The sequence below is a fragment of the Salmo salar genome, chromosome ssa10, assembly GCF_905237065.1.
Source record: "Salmo salar chromosome ssa10, Ssal_v3.1, whole genome shotgun sequence".
NCBI classification, from domain to species: domain Eukaryota; kingdom Metazoa; phylum Chordata; class Actinopteri; order Salmoniformes; family Salmonidae; genus Salmo; species Salmo salar.
In genome coordinates, this window is record NC_059451.1 from 51,723,818 (window position 1) to 51,743,269 (window position 19,452).

The window sequence follows — 19,452 nt, forward strand, 5'->3', positions numbered from 1 at the left end:
ATTTGGTCACATGATTCATTTTGCGTTTCCTAGAAACAATGGTGGCTCAAATTACCCTTTTGGCTCAACTTACCCCACTCTCCCCTACGGGAACTCCAGCATGTCCTCACCATAGGCTACTGAGGGTCAACCAGTGACGTGAGGGGACAACAATGACCTCTCAGTAATCTAAGGTCATGCAACAACAAAAAATCCCAATTAGTCAATGACTCTTCCCCAGACTAAAATGGGTCCGGCCCAATCTAACTGGTCAATGACAATAACCAAATCTACTTTTTGCTCTTGACCAATGGTTGTAGCCCAGCGTATTCCAAGTGGTGTTAAAATATTGTAGTTCTACATTTGAGCCAGATAGTGGGAGTATAACATCAGAACTATGGAAGTCTATGGAATGATGTGACAGTATGGCCCTGTACCAAATCGACCTCTAAACCCTATGCCCTATGCACTTGTCGAGATATGAGAGGATTTGACAAGGTTAGCATATTGTAACAGCTCCACCTTTCCTTCTGATAGGCTAGGTGGAAGTTTCAGCATATTGATTAGAAATTGAGTGTAGGATTTAGGGGTCGATTTGGGATTACACCTATGACTTTAATAGCTGTCCATTGGTAAATACTTACTCAAATAGGTATCAAAGTATACAACTTTGACAAATATAGCATGTTTACTATAAAACAAAATAGGAATAATCAGAACAATTGAAATGGAAAATATTTATTTATTTAAGACAGCACAAATGTTATAAAAATATTACAAATGCACTAAATATATAAAATTGACTTATCTTAACATCTAGAATCTGTGAGACAATCATTTACAATACACTTAAAATGAAAACATTAATACAAAAGACAAAACTCTCATACATTGACATAATTTCAGCAACAAAAAATCTATGTGATGACGTTCAATCAACGTGGAAAACTGATTGGATTTGCAAAAAATATTTTTATCCACCAAACTTAAAACATTTTAGTGCAGTGAGCTAAATCAAGGTCACAAGGTTGGTGTTTCTTGGTAGTCTTAAACAAATCTACTTTGAAACAAAAGTATACACTTCAAACACATGGTTATGGGTTTAAAAAGAAGACACCTGTACCATGTCAGATATAGAGTTTAAATGTATTACATTTTGAGTTTGCATCCCAATATGACACTTTAGATACATCACAGAAGACTGAAATATAACAAAACTGTTTGACAGAGAAACACCCAAGAAAAAAAAAGAAATTGCTGTTTTTTTTAAATAGTGTTTATTAATTATGACCCATTATGACTTTTTGTTGATTTCATGTAAAATTCGCCTTAGTTGACAACTCAACCAAATGTAAATCAAAACTAGACGTTGAACTGACATCTGTGCCCAGTGTGTTAAGACATAATATAAAAAATACAGACATAAAAAAGGCTATTGTTGCAGTCTATATAATACAAACGGTGTGTTTATAATACAGTGCTTTGTAATGAATACTATAAATTAACTGAACATTCAGACAGGTATCTCTCCCTCATACAGAGATGAGGCAGCATTCGCTTGAAAAATCACACTTCCTGATTAGAAACCAATAAGGAGATAATAATGAGTGTCTAGGAAGCAATGTTCCCCCAGCTGGTAATGTACACTCTCCTGTTTTATGTGTCATTTCATGGGTATGCCAGTGGATCTTATGTTATATGCGTGTGTGTGTGTGTGTGTGTGTGTGTGTGTGTGTGTGTGTGTGTGTGTGTGTGTGTGTGTGTGTGTGTGTGTGTGTGTGTGTGTGTGTGTGTGTGTGTGTGTGTGTGTGTGTGTGTTTATCAGGCGTTGAGGGTATAGTCCTGTTTGTAGCAGCAGGGTCTGCAGACAGCTGTCACCAGTCCATTGATGACCTGTAGGAAACAGATGATAAACTCCAACCCACTGAGACCCAGCAGGATGGACAGCAGAGTCACGTTCCACTCCACGATGCTGACGGGATATAAACACTTAGACCACGTCTCCTGCTCAAGCAGGTACCTGTAGACAAACACACGGGGAAAGTTGTAGTTTTGTGTATATTGTAGTTTTGTGTATATATTCTGTAGTATTGGGTAGTATCGTGTAGTATTGGGTAGTATTGTGTATATTAAGTTTAGAAGTTGTGAGGTGTTAAGAACAGGCTGTTATTTCATAACTCTGAACCAGTGTTGGAGTAGTAAACTACATGTAGTTAAACATTTAACTCCATTTTGCAGTAGCTTGCTGGTAGTTAAACTACATTTACATTTTAGTCATCTAGCAGACGCTGTTATCCAGAGCGACTTACAGTAGTGAATGCATACATTTCATACATTTTTTTTCTCCGTACTGGTCCCCCGTGGGAATCGAACCCACAACCCATGGCAAACACCATGCTCTACCAACTGAGCCACACGGGACCACCAAACTACATTTAAACCTGCGTAGTGTTTTCAGTAGTTAAATACTTTTCTGCCATGTAGAATTGTAGCTAACTATTGGCACTACACACTACTTTTTTTTGCAAAAAGAAAAGACAATACCCACATGAAAAAATGCTATAGTATAATATGGTAGAAATACTATACTATTTACTGTAGTGTTTTTGCAGACTTTACTGTAGCATTTACTGTTGTGTTTTTGTGGACTAAAGTCTGTAGATACACTACAATGAATACTGTAGTAGTTACTGTAGTATACTGTAGTATTTAAAGTTAACTATAGTATAAATACTGTAGTAAAAGAAAACTGTAGTATAAACTATAGAAATTCATTTTTTGTTGTTGTTGCGGATTGTAGTATAATGTTGTATTTGCTGTCGTGTTTTTGCAGACATTACTGTAGTATTTACTATAGTGTTTGTGTTTTCTTATATTTTAAATAGAAGTCTTTGTCCTTCAGGAAACCTACTGGAGAAATACTAAAAGAACACATTTTCTACCACCTGTAGGGAGTTAGGACTGGGGTCTGAACAGATAGTTCAGAGATTCTGCTCTTTTCTACAACCTGTAGGGAGTTAGGACTGGGATCTGAACAGATAGTTCAGAGATCGTGTTCTTTTCTACAACCTGTAGGGAACACAATATATGATCTATACTTGGCATGTAGGTTTTTCACTTATGGTTGCCACAAATTACGATATGTGGGAGGTGAATGGACAGGGTATATGTAAATGAAATGCCGTTTTTTTTCGCGGATAATATTGTAGTATTTACTAGAGTGCTTTTTTGTGTGGATAGTATTTACTAAAGTGATGTTTTTATTCCATTTTATTTGGAATGGTAAACCAGACAAAATTAAACATGCCTATTTATATAATGAATTTGAATTCGGAGGGCAGAAATGATTTCATATTTATATTATTAGACCTCTCACTAAAGGCTTCAGTCATACAAAACATACGCTTAAATCCCAACTGGTTCTCTAACAGATTAAGAATGGCTCATTCCTGTTCAAGAATGGCCTTTTCCCATTTATTCAGATTACAATCTCTCACTTTCAGTTATTTGAAAATGAAATAATCTAAAAAAATATTGCTATTTTTAAAACAAGCCATAGAAAGTTGGTTGCAATTGCATTTTCATCCACCATAAAAAAACGAACAAATATTACAACAAATGTTATGGTTAAACTCGAATATACTAATTGATTGCCACGGGGGACCAGTGCGAAAAAAAAAAGAGGGGAAAAAAGTATATAATGTATGCATTCACTACTGTAAGTCGCTCTGGATAAGAGCGTCTGCTAAATGACTAAAATGTAAATGTAAATATACTAATTGATTGTGGGGCGGCAGGTAGCCTAGTGGTTAGAGCGTTGGACTAGTAACCGAAAGGTTGCTGGAGCGAATCCCCGAGCTGACCAAGGTACAAATCTGTAGTTCTGCCCCTGAACAAGGCAGTTAACCCACTGTTCCCTGGTAGGCTGTCATTGTAAATAAGAATTTGTTGTTAACTGACTTGCCTAGTTAAATAAAATGTTTTTTAAAACATTATATTTGGGGGGGATGGATATAATAAATAGGACTGGTGGAGTTATGTCACACATGCAGCTATATATATATGGAAATATCTGCTCTATCCAAAATTACAACCAACTAATTACAGCATTACCGCAAAAATGGAAGAGGCAAGTGGTAGGGGGAGAAGATAAGGAACTTGTCTGTCGGCCCTGCATTAAGGACCAAAATTGGTTAAAGAAAATTGTGATAAATAAAAAAGTATACCAATTTATTGAATTGAATTTATTCAACTGAAATGTGTCTTCCGCATTTAACCCAACCTCTCTGAATCAGAGAGGTGGGGGGGAGGCTGCCTTAATCAACAGCCACGTCTTCGGTGCCCGGGGAACAGTGGGTTAACTGCCTTGTTCAGGGGCAGAACAACAGATTTTTACCTTGTCAGCTCAGAGATTCGATCCACACACAACAGAAAAACACAGACATTTGTTTCTAATTCAGAAACTAAACGAAGCTTTAATAGCTAGAATATTTCCAGAATAAATTATTATATATTATTATATATTGTTATATATTAGCATTTCCTTTGAATCGAGGGTGGAACTAACCTTCCTCCCTCGTTGGCGAAGGGATAGGACCATCCCAGAGCGGTGGCACACTGAGGTCCCTCCAACATGGCCATGGCAGAGATGACGAAACAATACCCTGACCCGGCCAACCCAACTAACGCTGCCGTGACTGATCCACACATCTGGAATACACACACACACATCTATAATACACACACACACATCTATAATACACATATATAATAAAAATCTACAATACACACACACACACACACACACACACACACACACACATCATACACATCAAATAATACACATCAAATCAAATGTATTTATATAGCCCTTCTTACATCAGCTGATATCGCAAAGTGCTGTACAGAAACCCAGCCTAAAACCCCAAACACCAAGCAATGCAGGTCTATAACACACACACATATTTATATATAATACACATCCATAATACACATATACAATACACATCTGCAATACACATATATAATACGCATCTATAATACACATATGTAATACACATGTATAATACATACATATATAATACATACACACATATAATACACATATATAATACATACATCTATAATACACATATATATATAATACACATATATAATACACGCATATAATATACATCTATAATACACATATATAATACATACATATATAATACACATCTATAATACATACACACATATAATACACATCTATAATACACATCTATAATACACACATATAATACCCATATGTAATACACACACATATATATATATATATATATATATATATATATATATATAATGCACACACACACATATGTATATAATAAGCATCTATAATACACATATATAATACACACACACCAACACCTCTGTAATACACACACACATATATATATATATATATATATATATATATATATATATATATATATATATATATATAATAAACATCTATAATACACACACACACCTCTGTAATACACACACACATACACATCTATAATACACATAAACATCTATAATACACACATACACGTGTATATAATACACATATAATACTCATATATAATGCGCCCACATCTATAACACACACATATAATACACATCTATAATACACATATATAATACAAATCTACAATACACACATATAATACGCATCTATAATACACATCAGCAATACACATCCACAATACACAACTATAATACACATATATAATACACACCCATCTATAATACGCATCGATAATACACACACATAATACACACATATAATACACATATATAATACACATATAATACACATCGATAATACACTTATATAATCACGTATATAATACACATGTATAATACACACATACATGTAATACACACATATAATACACTTATATAATACTCATATATATACACACATCTATAATGCACATGTATAATAACCATCTCTAATACACATCTATAATACACATATATAATACACACATATATATATATATATATATATATATATATATATATATATATATATATATATATATATATATATATATATATACTGTATATACACACACATACACTACCGTTCAAAAGTTTGGGGTCACTTAGAAATGTTCTTGTATTTGAAAGAAAAGCACATTTTTTGTCCGTTAAAATAACATCAAATTGATCAGAAATACTGTGTAGACATTGTTAATGTTGTAAATGACTATGGTAGCTGGAAACAGCAGATTTTTAATGGAATATCTACATAGGCGTACAGAGGCCCATTATCAGCAACCATCACTCCTGTGTTCTAATGGCACGTTGTGTTAGCTAATACAAGTTCATTTTAAAAGGCTAATTGATCATTAGAAAATTATTTTGCAATTATGTTAGCACAGCTGAAAACTGTTGTGAAGGTTAGTAATAAAACTGGCCTTCTTTAGACTAGTTGAGTATCTGGAGCATCAGCATTTGTGGGTTCGATTACAGGCTCAAAATGGCCAGAAACAAAGTACTTTCTTCTGAAACTCATCAGTCTATTCTTGTTCTGAGAAATGAAGGCTATTCCATGCGAGAAATTGCTAAGAAACTGTAGTGCAACGTTGTGTATTACTCCATTCAAAGAACAGCACAAACTGGCACTAACCAGAATAGAAAGAGGAGTGGGAGGCCCCGGTGCACAACTGAGCAAGATGACAAGTACATTAGAGTGTCTAGTTTGAGAAACAGACGCCTCACATGTCCTCAACTGGCAGCTTCATTAAATAGTACCTGCAAAACACCAGTCTCAATGTCAACAGTGAAGAGGCAACTCCGGGCTGCTGGCCTTCTAGGCAGAGTTGCAAAGAAAAAGCCATATCTCAGACTAGCCAATAAAAATAAAAGATTAAGATGGACAAAAGAACACAGACACTGGACAGAGGAAGATTGGAAAAAAGTGTTATGGACAGACGAATCTACGTTTGAGGTGTTCGGATCACAAAGAAGAACATTGGTGAGACACCAAAAAGATGCTGGAGGAGTGCTTGACGCCATTTGTCAAGCATGGTGGAGGCAATGTGATGGTCTGGGGGTGCTTTGGTGGTGGTGTCGTTCTCCACTAACATCAAGGCGGTGACCCGATCCTGTAGGTTCATGCTCTACAACATTTGCAGAGTACGACCCTGCCTCACACAGGAAGCGGCGCAGGTCCTAATCCAGGCACTTGTCATCTCCCGTCTGGATTACTGCAACTCGCTGTTGGCTGGGCTCCCTGCCTGTGCCATTAAACCCCTACAACTCATCCAGAACGCCGCAGCCCGTCTGGTGTTCAACCTTCCCAAGTTCTCTCACGTCACCCCGCTCCTCCGCTCTCTCCACTGGCTTCCAGTTGAAGCTCGCATCCGCTACAAGACCATGGTGCTTGCCTACGGAGCTGTGAGGGGAACGGCACCTCCATACCTTCAGGCTCTGATCAGGCCCTACACCCAAACAAGGGCACTGCGTTCATCCACCTCTGGCCTGCTGGCCCCCCTACCTCTGAGGAAGCACGGTTCCCGCTCAGCCCAGTCCAAACTGCTCGCTGCTCTGGCACCCCAATGGTGGAACAAGCTCCCTCACGACGCCAGGACAGCGGAGTCAATCACCACCTTCCGGAGACACCTGAAACCCCACCTCTTTAAGGAATACCTGGGATAGGATAAAGTAATCCTTCTAACCCCCCCCCCCTTAAAAGATTTAGATGCACTATTGTAAAGTGGTTGTTCCACTGGATATCATAAGGTGAATGCACCAATTTGTAAGTCGCTCTGGATAAGAGCGTCTGCTAAATGACTTAAATGTAAATGTAAATGGTAAAGTTTGTACAGGGTAAAAGGGATCTTGAAGAAGGAAGGCTATCACTCCATTTTGAAACGCCATGCCATACCCTCTGGACGGCGCTTAATTAGAGCCAATTTCCTCCTACAACAGGACAATGACCCAAAGCACAGCTCCAAACTATGCAAGAACTATTTAAGGAAGAAGCAGTCAGCTGGTATTCTGTCTATAATGGAGTGGCCAGCACAGTCACCGGATCTCAACCCTATTGAGCTGTTGTGGGAGCAGCTTGACCGTATGGTACATAAGAAGTGCCCATCAATCCAATCCAACTTGTGGGAGGTGCTTCAGGAAGCATGGGGTTAAATCTCTTCAGATTACCTCAACAAATTGACAACTAGAATGCCAAAGGTCTGCAAGGCTGTAATTGCTGCAAATGGAGGATTCTTTGACGAAAGCAAAGTTTGAAGGACCCAATTATTATTTCAATTAAAAATCCTTATTTATGACCTTGCCAACGTCTTGACTATATTTTCTATTCATTTTGCAATTATTTTCATGTATATTTTCATGGAAAACACAGAAATGTCTAAGTGAACGGTAGTGTGTATATATGTATATATATATATATATATTATCTCTCTTACACACACACACACACACAGAGAGAGAGATAGTGTTCAGGCCTGCCTGTTACACCCAGAACAGCTGCATAACAATCCCCATGAGAGGAGTGTGTGGGTGTGTGAGGAGAAATGCTGGCTATTACAAACATCTTATACACAGATAAGGTTCAGCTCCTCTTCTCGGCCCAGATGCTTTGTACTCCCTGATGGTGAAGCCTCCTCCTCATATCATTAGTGTACCCACTAATAGTGTTACAATATGGCCCTATGTTTAATTAGCTAAGCATAGCCTACCTAGTTTTTGCATTAGTTTAGCACAAGTGTTAAAATTGACCTTTGTAATATCAGTGATTATATTAATAGGATCAAAGCCAAAAAAGCGGTGGACAGTTTGATGAAAAAGCTTGAAATAAAGTTTAAAATCCAGGCATGTCACATGATCTCACAAAACACAAGGCCCTAATGACGAGACGTAACCAAAGCATCAGTACTCACCACGAAGCGTTCATTCCAACAGCAGCCTGTACATTTCCCCAGGCTGATGAACACGCCAGCAGGCAGGAACATCTACAGAGACACACAACAGGGGAAAATCTCAGGTTCTGCCGCTGTATGATATTTCAGTGCATCAATCCATCATCTATAGACAGTATCCTCAAGAGCTCTTTTGTTGTAGCACTGTATTGTACTGAACTGTACTGTAAAACTATCGCTAATCACAACAACAACAAAAAGATGGTCCATAGGACAGGTTCATAAAAAGGTGGCTATTTCCCCACTCTACTGTAGGTGTCTGGTAAAATAAAACTCCTAGGGTATGTTGGAGGAGGAGCTGACAACCATTTCCCTTTGTGTCCTATTGTATCTCCACAGTTAGGAAAACAGCTGAGGGAAGGTCGAAGGTCAAAACATCCAGGATACAGCCATGTAGCCTCAACCCCACTCTTACAAAAAACAGCAAAAGATCAATTCCTTACACACATGGATTTACTAAAATCAGATTAGCACCTGTGTCAGATTAGCACCTGTGTCAGATTAATACCTGTGTCAGATTAATACCTGTGTCAGATTAGCACCTGTGTCAGATTAGCACCTGTGTCAGATTAGCACCTGTGTCAGAGTAGCACCTGTCAGATTATTAACTGTGTCAGATTAGCACCTGTTTCATATTAGCATGGGTTTTTATCAGAAAGGAAATACAAGACCAAAATATGAAACTGTTCCCTAAAGTTATCTTAATTATCTTGATCTTTTATTCTACCTTTTGTTCCCTGAACCGCTTGTTAACCTGACCCCTAAACCGTCAACTCAACAGTACTACAACTGTAGCCGGTGTAGTAACAACAGGATGATATATACTGTAGCCGGTGTAGTAACAACAGGATGATATATACTGTAGCCGGTGTAGTAACAACAGGATGATATATACTGTAGCCGGTGTAGTAACAACAGGATGATATATACTGTAGCCGGTGTAGTAACAACAGGATGATATATACTGTAGCCGGTGTAGTAACAACAGGATGATATATACTGTAGCCGGTGTAGTAACAACAGGATGATATATACTGTAGCCGGTGTAGTAACAACAGGATGATATATACTGTAGCCGGTGTAGTAACAACAGGATGATATATACTGTAGCCGGTGTAGTAACAACAGGATGATATATACTGTAGCCGGTGTAGTAACAACAGGATGATATATACTGTAGCGGTGTAGTAACAACAGGATGATATATACTGTAGCCGGTGTAGTAACAACAGGATGATATATACTGTAGCCGGTGTAGTAACAACAGGATGATATATACTGTAGCCGGTGTAGTAACAACAGGATGATATATACTGTAGCTACTCACCAACGCGCCTCCCCCTCCGATGCCCATCATGAACCAGACCAGCTTGGACAGTTTCTCCTGTTGCACGTATTGGGTGTCTCCTCCAGGGAAGAACAGCAGAACGTTGGCCACAATACAGCACACCGCCAGGGGCAGGAGGGCAAAGCCCAGCGACCGCACAAAACCCGTAGAGCACATCGCCCCTACCACACAGGAGGACGAGGAGGAGAGGAATGGAGAGGAGAGGAGGAGTGGAGCGGGGATCACCAAGGAGACCAGCGAGTGGAGAGAGGAGTGTAAAAATGCAGAGAGCGGGTTAGAGGATCTGTGAAGTGAGGAATGGAGGGTAAGAATGGAGAGAGAGAGAGAGAGAGAGGGGAAGGTCTGGGGTCTGTCCACAGCTGTAATCCAGGAAGGAAACTGAATGGTTTCCCTAGTGTGTATGGGTTTTAACTGAACCCTCCACCTCCTGAGAGTCTGAGGCTGATGACGCAACCAGCTCCATTTTAGGGCGAGGGGCCGAGTGGAACGGGCGCCACAGGAAGAGAGAAGGGTGAGGGTCTTGAGCCCTGACCAATCCCTCAGGGCCGGAAAGCATTCTGTCAGAAAAACTATGAAAAATCCCTTAGGAATTCAGAGAGTGGGGGGGGGACAGAGAGTAAGAAAGAAAGTGACAGAGGGAAGAGGGAGAGAAAGAGAGACAGACAGAGACACAGAGAGCGATAAAAAGGGAGTATGTGTTTTGATGTGATTCCCCATTGACAGCTAGTCTTACTGGGGTCTGACACGACTAAAAATGCATTACAATTGACATATATTTATGGAACCTACTACACAATACTCCAGGGGGCGGTGAACTGTGAACGCCCTGACAAAGTTAACCAACAGGTCAACAGACCACCACAAAGAATATACAGTATGAATAGTAGAGGATTTTGGTTTGTAAAAGCAGATACAATTCCTTTTACGTATTTCTTTGAACAATGAAGCTAAAACAATGGCTGCCCTCCAGGACATCTACAGCACTTGGTGTCACAGAGAAACCAAGAAGATCGTCAAGGACCTCCATACAGTGCATTTGTAAAGTATTCAGACCTCTTGACTTTTTCCACATTTTGTTACATTACAGTCTTATTCTAAAAAAAAAATATGATTTTTTTAATCCTCACCAACCTACACGCAATAGCCCATAATGAGAAGGCAAAAACATTTTTTTTTATATTTATGCAAATGTTTGAAATTTAAAAAAACATACCGTATTTACATAAGTATTCTGACCCTTTGCTATGAGACTAACAATTAAGCTCAGGTGCATCCTGTTTCCATTGATCATCCTTGAGATGTTTCTACAACTTGATTGGAGTTCACCTGTGGTAAATTCAATTGATTGGACATGATTTGGATTTGTCAGAACAAAAACCAAGCCATGAGGTTGAAGGAATTGTCCGTAGAGCTCGGAGACAGGATTGTGTCGAGGCACAGATCTGGGGAAGGGTACCAAAACATTTATGCAGCATTGAAGTGGCCTCTATCATTCTTAAATGGAAGAAGTTTGGAACCACCAAGACTCTTCCTAGAGCTGGCCACCCGGCCAAACTGAGCAATCGGGGGAGAAGGGCCTTGGTCAGGGAGGTGACCAAGAACCCGATGGTCACTCTGACAGAGCTATAGAGTCCCTCTGTGGAGATGGGAGAACCTTCCAGAAGGACAACCATCTCGGCAGAACAGCACCAATCAGGCCTTTATGGTAGAGTGGCCAGACGGAAGACACTCCTCAGCCTGCTTAGAGTTTGCCAAAGGCACCTAAAGACTCTCAGACCATGAGAAACAAAATTCTCTGGTCTGATGAAACCAAGATTTAACTATTTTTGTCTGAATGCCAAGCGTCACATCTGGAGGAAGCCTGGCACCATCCCTATTGTGAAGCATGGTGGTGGCAGCATCATGCTGTGGGGATGTTTTTCATCGGCAGAGACTGGGAGACTAGTCAGGATCGAGGGAAAGATGAACGGAGCAAAGTACAGAGAGATCCTTGATGAAAACCTGCTCCAGAGCGCTCAGGACCTCAGACTGGGGCGAAGGTTCACCTTCCAACAGGACAACAACCCTAAGCACACAGCCAAGACAACGCAAAAGTGGCAGTGCAGCAACGCTCCCCGTCCAACCTGACAGAACTTGAGAGAATCTGCGCAGAAGAATGGGAGAAACCCATCAAATACTGGTGTGCCAAGCTTGTAGCGTCATACCCAAGAAGACTCGAGGCTGTAATCACTGCCAAAGGTGCTTCAAGAAAGTACTGAGTAAAGGGAAAGGGGGATACCTAGTCAGTTGTACAACTGAATGCATTCAACTGAAATGTGTCTTTCGCATTTAACCCAACCCCTCTGAATCAGAGAGGTGGGGGGGAGGCTGCCTTAATCAACATCCACGTCTTCGGCGCCCGGGGAACAGTGGGTTAACTGCCTTGCTCAGGGGAAGAATGACAGATTTTTACCTTGTCAGCTTGAGGATTCGATCCAGCAACCTTTCGGTTACTAGGCTACCTGCCGCCTCACTGTCTGAATACTTATGTAAATGTGATATTTCAGTGTGTTTTTTATTTTTAATAGCATCAAATCAATGCGCCTGGCACCTACTATCATACCCGGTTCAAAGGCACTTAAATCTTTTGTCTTGCCCATTCACCCTCTGAATGGCGCACTCACACAATCCATGTCTCAATTGTCTCAAAGCTTAAAAATCCTTCTTTCACCCGTCTCCTCCCCTTCAGCTACATTGATTGAAGTGGATCTAACAAGTGAACAATAAGGGGAAATAATATTAGATCTGATTAGATTATTAATTTGTCTCTGTACTGTACTCCAGTATTTTTGATTTGAGATCAAATGTTTTATAGGGCACTTTTTATTTGAGGGTATTTTCATACATATCTGTTTTACAGTTTAGAAATGAAAGCACTTTATGTATCTAGTCCCCCAATTTTAAGGTGTCAAGTATTTGGACAAATTCACTCATAGTGTATTAAATTTAGTCAAAATTGTAGTATTTGGTCCCATATTCTTAGCACGCAATGATTACATCAACTATGTGATTCTACAAACGTGTTGGATGCATTTGCAGTTTGTTTTGGTTGTGTTTGGAATTATGTTGTGTGGGCCATTTCAGTTTGTCCGTGATGTGTACACTGAGGAACTCAAAACTTTCCACCTTCTCCACTACTGTCCCGTCGATGTGGATAGGGGGTGCTCCCTCTGCTGTTTCCTGAAGTCCACAATCATCTCCTTTGTTTTGTTGACGTTGAGTGTGAGGTTATTTTTCTGACACCATACTCCGAGGGCCCTCACCTCCTCCCTGTAGGCCGTCTCGTCGTTGTTGGTAATCAAGCCTATCACTGTAGTGTCGTTTGCAAACTTGATGATTGAGTTGGAGGCGTGGGCTGAGAACACACCCTTGTGGGGCCCCAGTGTTGAGGATCAGCGGGGTGGAGATGTTGTTTCCTACCCTCACCACCTGGGGGCGGCCCGTCAGAAAGTCCAGGACAGTCCTGCATAAGGCGGGGTTGAGACCCAGGGTCTTGAGCTTAATGACGAGTTTGGAGGGTACTATGGTGTTAAATGCTGAGCTGTAGTCGATGAACAGCATTCTTACATAGGTATACCTCTTGTCCAGATGGGTTAGGGCAGTGTGGTTGCGATTGCGTCGTCTGCTGACCTATTTGGGCGGTAAGCAAATTGGAGTGGGTCTAGGGTGTCAGGTAGGGTGGAGGAGATATGATCCTTGACTAGTCTCTCAAAGCACTTCATGATGATGGAAGTGAGTGCTACGGGGCGATAGTCGTTTAGCTCCGTTACCTTAGCTTTCTTGGGAACAGGAACAATGGTGGCCCTCTTGAAGCATGTGGGAACAGCAGACTGGGATAAGGATTGATTGAATATGTCTGTAAACACACCAGCCAGCTGGTCTGCGCATGCTCTGAGGACGCGGCTAGGGATGCCGTCTGGGCCGGCAGCCTTGCGAGGGTTAACACGTTTAAATGTTTTACTCACGTTGGCTGCGGTGAAGGAGAGTCCGCAGGTTTTGGTAGCGGGCCATGTCGGTGGCACTGTATTGTCCTCAAAGCGAGCAAAGAACTTGTTCAGTTTGTCTGGGAGCAAGACATCGGGGTCCGCGACAGGGCTGGTTTTCTTTTTGTAGTCCGTGATTGACTGTAGACCCTGCCACATACCTCTCGTATCTGAGCCGTTGAATTGCGACTCTACTTTGTCTCTATACTGACGCTTAGCTTGTTTGATTGCCTTGAGGAGGGAATAGCTACACTGTTTGTATTCGTTCATGTTTCCGGTTGCCTTGCCCTGATTAAAAGCAGTGGTTCGCACTTTCAGTTTTGCGCGAATGCTGCCATCAATCCACGGTTTCTGGTTGGGGAAGGTTTTAATAGTCGCCGTGGGTACAACATCACCGATGCACTTGCTAATAAACTCGCTCACCGAATCAGCGTATACATCAATGTTGTTGTTTGACGCTATTCGGAACATATCCCACTCCACGTGATCGAACCAATCTTGAAGCGTGGAATCAGATTGGTCGGACCAGCGTTGAACAGACCTGAGCACAGGCGTTTCCTGTTTAGTTTCTGTCTATAGGCTGGGAGCAACAAAATGGAATCGTGGTCAGATTTGCCGAAAGGAGGACGAGGGAGGGCTTTGTATGCGTCGCAGAAGTTAGAGTAACAATGAACCAGAATTTTTTCCAGCCCGGGTCGCGCATTCGATATGCTGAAAAAATTTAGGGAGCCTTGTTTTCAGATTAGCCTCGGTAAAATCCTCAGCTACAATAAATGCAGCCTCAGGATATGTGGTTTCCAGTTTACATAGAGTCCAATGAAGTTCTTTCAGGGCCGTCGATGTGTCTGCTTGGGGGGGATATACATGGCTGTGATTATAGTCGAAGAGAATTCTCTTGTTAGATAATGCGGTCGGCATTTGATTGTAAGGAATTCTAGGTCAGGTGAACAAAAGGACTTGAGTTCCTGTATGTTGTTATGATCACACCACGACTCGTTAATCATAAGGCATACACCCCCACCCTTCTGTACTGTTGCCCCATATGATTTTTTTGTTGTTGTCTCAAATCCAAAATGTTGGCGTATAGAGGCAAATTAAAAGTTTTAGCTTCACTGTACAAATACATATGTAGGAGAGTTTATTTCAAACCTTACACAGATGCAGCAATGTTTTAGACAAACAGCTGAACTATTCATCCAAAGTAAACCCGTGGCATGACAGACATTCTGTGGTATCAGGTTATATGACCTTGAGTTTATTGACAGGACAGGTGGCTGTGAACTGAGCCAGTGATTCTCTCCACCAACAGGAGATGGCATGAGAAGAATAAACATAGACCAATCAGACGAGACGAGACAACACCAACCTATCCTGACAGACCTACAGTGACACAGTCTATCTGGAAGATCAGTCAGTTATTTTATTCAGTCACGACAACCTCATCATAGTAACCCCAACACAATATATGTAGGTCAATGGGTACTTCATTTGGGACAGCTACTTAGTTAACCATGTTACGTGTTTAATAGCTAAATACACACTGGGACTATACAATACTACACTTGTCCCGTGTAGCTTAGTTGGTAGAGCATGGCGCTTGCAATGCCAGGGTTGTGGGTTCGATTCCCACGGGGGGGGGACCAGTATCAAAAATGTATGCATTCACTACTGTAAGTCGCTCAGGATAAGAACGTCTGCTAAATGTACGAGAACGGGAAAAAAGTACGGGAAAAGTATGGTGGGGGGAAAAAAAAATGTATGAAATGTATGCATTCACTACTGTAAGTTGCTCTGGATAAGAGTGTCTGCTAAATGACTAAAATGTAAAATGACTAAAATGTTATGAGCAAGGCAGGAATGTGCTAGAATGGAAAGAACAGGATCAAGTGTAATGTAGTCTAGTAATATCATCCTGTATTAACCCTAATCTGGCGTCACCGAGGTTAGCTGGACTTGTTCATCAGCTGCTGTTAGTGTTTCATTCCTTCATTTGCTGACTAACATATTCCAGGGGATTTGAGGCTGTGTACCAGGGGAAGCCTGTTGTAAGGCGATACAACAGTGGGCAGAGTCCAATCCACTGACGGAGGGCCACAGGTTTGAGATGTTGTGGGTAGATTTACAGCTCATGGATGGATTAATGCAAGAAAACCAAACGGTAAATGAAACTAGTCTTGTACCTACACAATAATGACATTTTACACATAACCCCAGGATGGCCTTTGTTCCTCTTTTCCGCAGTTGGGGGATTTCCCCCTGGTCTCTAAAAATAGAAATCTCATTATGATGTCTCTCACAGGGTTATAGGGTCCCTGACATTTCTATTCAATCAAATAAGGAAGAGAATAGAAAATCCATCTAATTAATATTTGAAATGGAAATGCAATTGACCCCAACCTGCTATAAGTCTGCCAGAGAGAGAGCGAGAGAGAGAGAGAGAGAGAGAGAGAGAGAGAGAGAGAGAGAGAGAGAGAGAGAGAGAGAGAGAGAGAGAGAGAGAGAGAGAGAGAGAGAGAGAGAGAGAGAGAGAGAGAGAGAGAGAGAGAGAGAGAGAGAGAGAGAGAGAGAGAGAGAGAGAAAGAGAAAGAGAAAGAGAGAGAGAGAGAGAGAGAGAGAGAGAGAGAGAGAGAGCATGCAGTCCCTGTGGAGTCCCATATGAGTTTGGCTGAGGGGGAATCGTGCAGTTTGAACACAACTCCCTGTTTGGATCAGGAGTGTTTAGTTGATTTTCCAGTGGCTCAGTCCAAGTCTGGGGCTTTAGGGCTGGGCTGGTCTTTCCCACTAACCTCCCTCTCAGCCTCTCACAGAAGCAGAAACAAAGAGGGGCTTGGAGGGCTGTGACTCAGCCAGGATGTGCCCCCCATCGCCCTTTTCCTTTCACTCAATAGAATTCAACGGCCATGACACATCGCGCTGCTGTTCATTCCAAAGGGATGTCGTCAAGGCTAGGCAGGGCAAACAACAGAACACTTTATAGGAGAAACAATTTTGGGATGCTTATCGGAATATACACTTTGTGATAAGAATAAAAATATAGAATTTCCACTGCTAACAAAATGAGAGAGAACACGAGAGAGAGAACACGAGAGAGAGAGAGAGAGAGAGAGAGAGAGAACACGAGAGAGAGAACACGAGAGAGAGAGAGAACATGAGAGAGAGAGAGAACATGAGAGAGAGAGAGAGAGAGAACACGAGAGAGAGAGAGAGAGAGAGAGAGAGAGAGAGAGAGAGAACAGAGAGAGAGAGAGAGAGAGAGAGAGAGAGAGAGAGAGAGAGAGAGAGAACACGAGACAACACACCATAAGACAGATGGTTGTTGAAGGGTTATTTATGCAGCGGTGTCAGACAGGGAAACCAGCCTGTTTTGTTTGTCTTTCATCTAGTGAATCAAGAGATCAAAGTCTGGTAGGATTGATCGATCGGTGCTGTCGCCAGCAATATCTACAGCATGCAGAGTGTACCTGGCAGATACAGGTACCTATTTACAGGGAGGAGGCAGCTTTGCTGATAGCTGCTTTATTGAGGAATTGTTTTACTTACTATGACTAAGTTATGTGGTTGTCTCACCTAGCTACCTTCAGGTGAATGCACTAACTGTAACACAGGAGGTTGGTGGCACCTTAATTGGGGAGGACGGGCTCCTGGTAATGGATGGATTGGAATCAGTAGAACAGTATCAAATACATCAAAAACACATGGTTTCCATGTGTTTGATTCCATTCCATTTGCTCCGTTCCAGCCATTATTATGAGCCGTTCTCCCCTCAGCAGCCTCCACTGAACTGTAAATAGAAAGGGTGGCGTTACCTCAAAGCCCTGATCCTGTCATGGATACAGACATTCTCTCTCGCACTTACTTACTCTTTCATAACACACACACCTGTGTGGTCTGACCTGCATGTGTATGTTGTGAGACTGTTACAGGCTGTAGTCGGTACTAGACTCTCCAGAGCATTGGCAGTCGGTGCCGTTTTAAGATGAATGAGGATGTTTGAGCCGGGTGTTTGAGTAGGCCAAACTAGCTAGCTGCATTCGATGCTAATTAAGTAAGTGAAAGGGGGAAAAAATATATATTACAAAATATAGCTAGGTAGCTCTCTCTAATTCTCTCTCTCTCTCTAGTTCTCTCTCTCTAGTTCTCTCTCTCTAATTCTCTCTCTCTAGTTCTCTCTCTCTAGTTCTCTCTCTCTCTAGTTCTCTCTCTCTAATTCTCTCTCTAGTTCTCTGTCTAGTTCTCTCTCTCTAGTTCTCTCTCTCTAGTTCTCTCTCTCTAGTTCTCTCTCTCTAGTTCTCTCTCTCTAGTTCTCTCTCTAGTTCTCTCTCTCTCTAGTTCTCTCTCTAGTTCTCTCTCTCTCTAGTTCTCTCTCTAGTTCTCTCTCTCTAGTTCTCTCTCTCTAGTTCTCTCTCTAGTTCTCTAGTTCTCTCTCTCTAGTTCTCTCTCTCTCTAGTTCTCTCTCTCTCTAGTTCTCTCTCTCTAGTTCTCTCTCTCTAGTTCTCTCTCTCTAGTTCTCTCTCTCTCTAGTTCTCTCTCTCTAGTTCTCTCTCTCTAGTTCTCTCTCTCTCTAGTTCTCTCTCTAGTTCTCTCTCTCTAGTTCTCTCTCTCTAGTTCTCTCTCTAGTTCTCTCTCTCTAGTTCTCTCTCTAGTTCTCTCTCTAGTTCTCTCTCTCTCTAGTTCTCTCTCTCTAGTTCTCTCTCTCTAGTTCTCTCTCTCTAGTTCTCTCTCTCTAGTTCTCTCTCTAGTTCTCTCTCTCTAGTTCTCTCTCTCTAGTTCTCTCTCTAGTTCTCTCTCTCTCTCTAGTTCTCTCTCTCTAGTTCTCTCTCTCTAGTTCTCTCTCTCTAGTTCTCTCTCTCTAGTTCTCTCTCTCTAGTTCTCTCTCTCTCTAGTTCTCTCTCTAGTTCTCTCTCTCTCTCTAGTTCTCTCTCTCTCTAGTTCTCTCTCTCTAGTTCTCTCTCTCTAGTTCTCTCTCTCTCTCTAGTTCTCTCTCTCTCTAGTTCTCTCTCTCTAGTTCTCTCTCTCTCTAGTTCTCTCTCTCTAGTTCTCTCTCTCTCTAGTTCTCTCTCTCTCTAGTTCTCTCTCTCTAGTTCTCTCTCTCTAGTTCTCTCTCTCTCTCTAGTTCTCTCTCTCTAGT

The 19,452-nt window shown here is 41.3% G+C and overlaps 1 protein-coding gene across 1 annotated transcript; it reads right to left on the minus strand.

The window, feature by feature from the left end:
• Nucleotides 1–701: 701 nt before the first annotated feature.
• Nucleotides 702–10,695, minus strand: tm4sf18 (transmembrane 4 L six family member 18). The gene is made up of 4 exons (XM_014123629.2): nt 10,282–10,695; nt 8,916–8,987; nt 4,547–4,689; nt 702–1,999 (listed from the first exon to the last, which is right to left on the minus strand). Exons 1-4 carry the CDS (start codon nt 10,456–10,458, stop codon nt 1,801–1,803), a joined length of 591 nt encoding a protein of 196 aa, XP_013979104.1. The 5' UTR covers nt 10,459–10,695; the 3' UTR covers nt 702–1,800.
• Between the last annotated feature and the right edge of the window lie 8,757 nt (nt 10,696–19,452).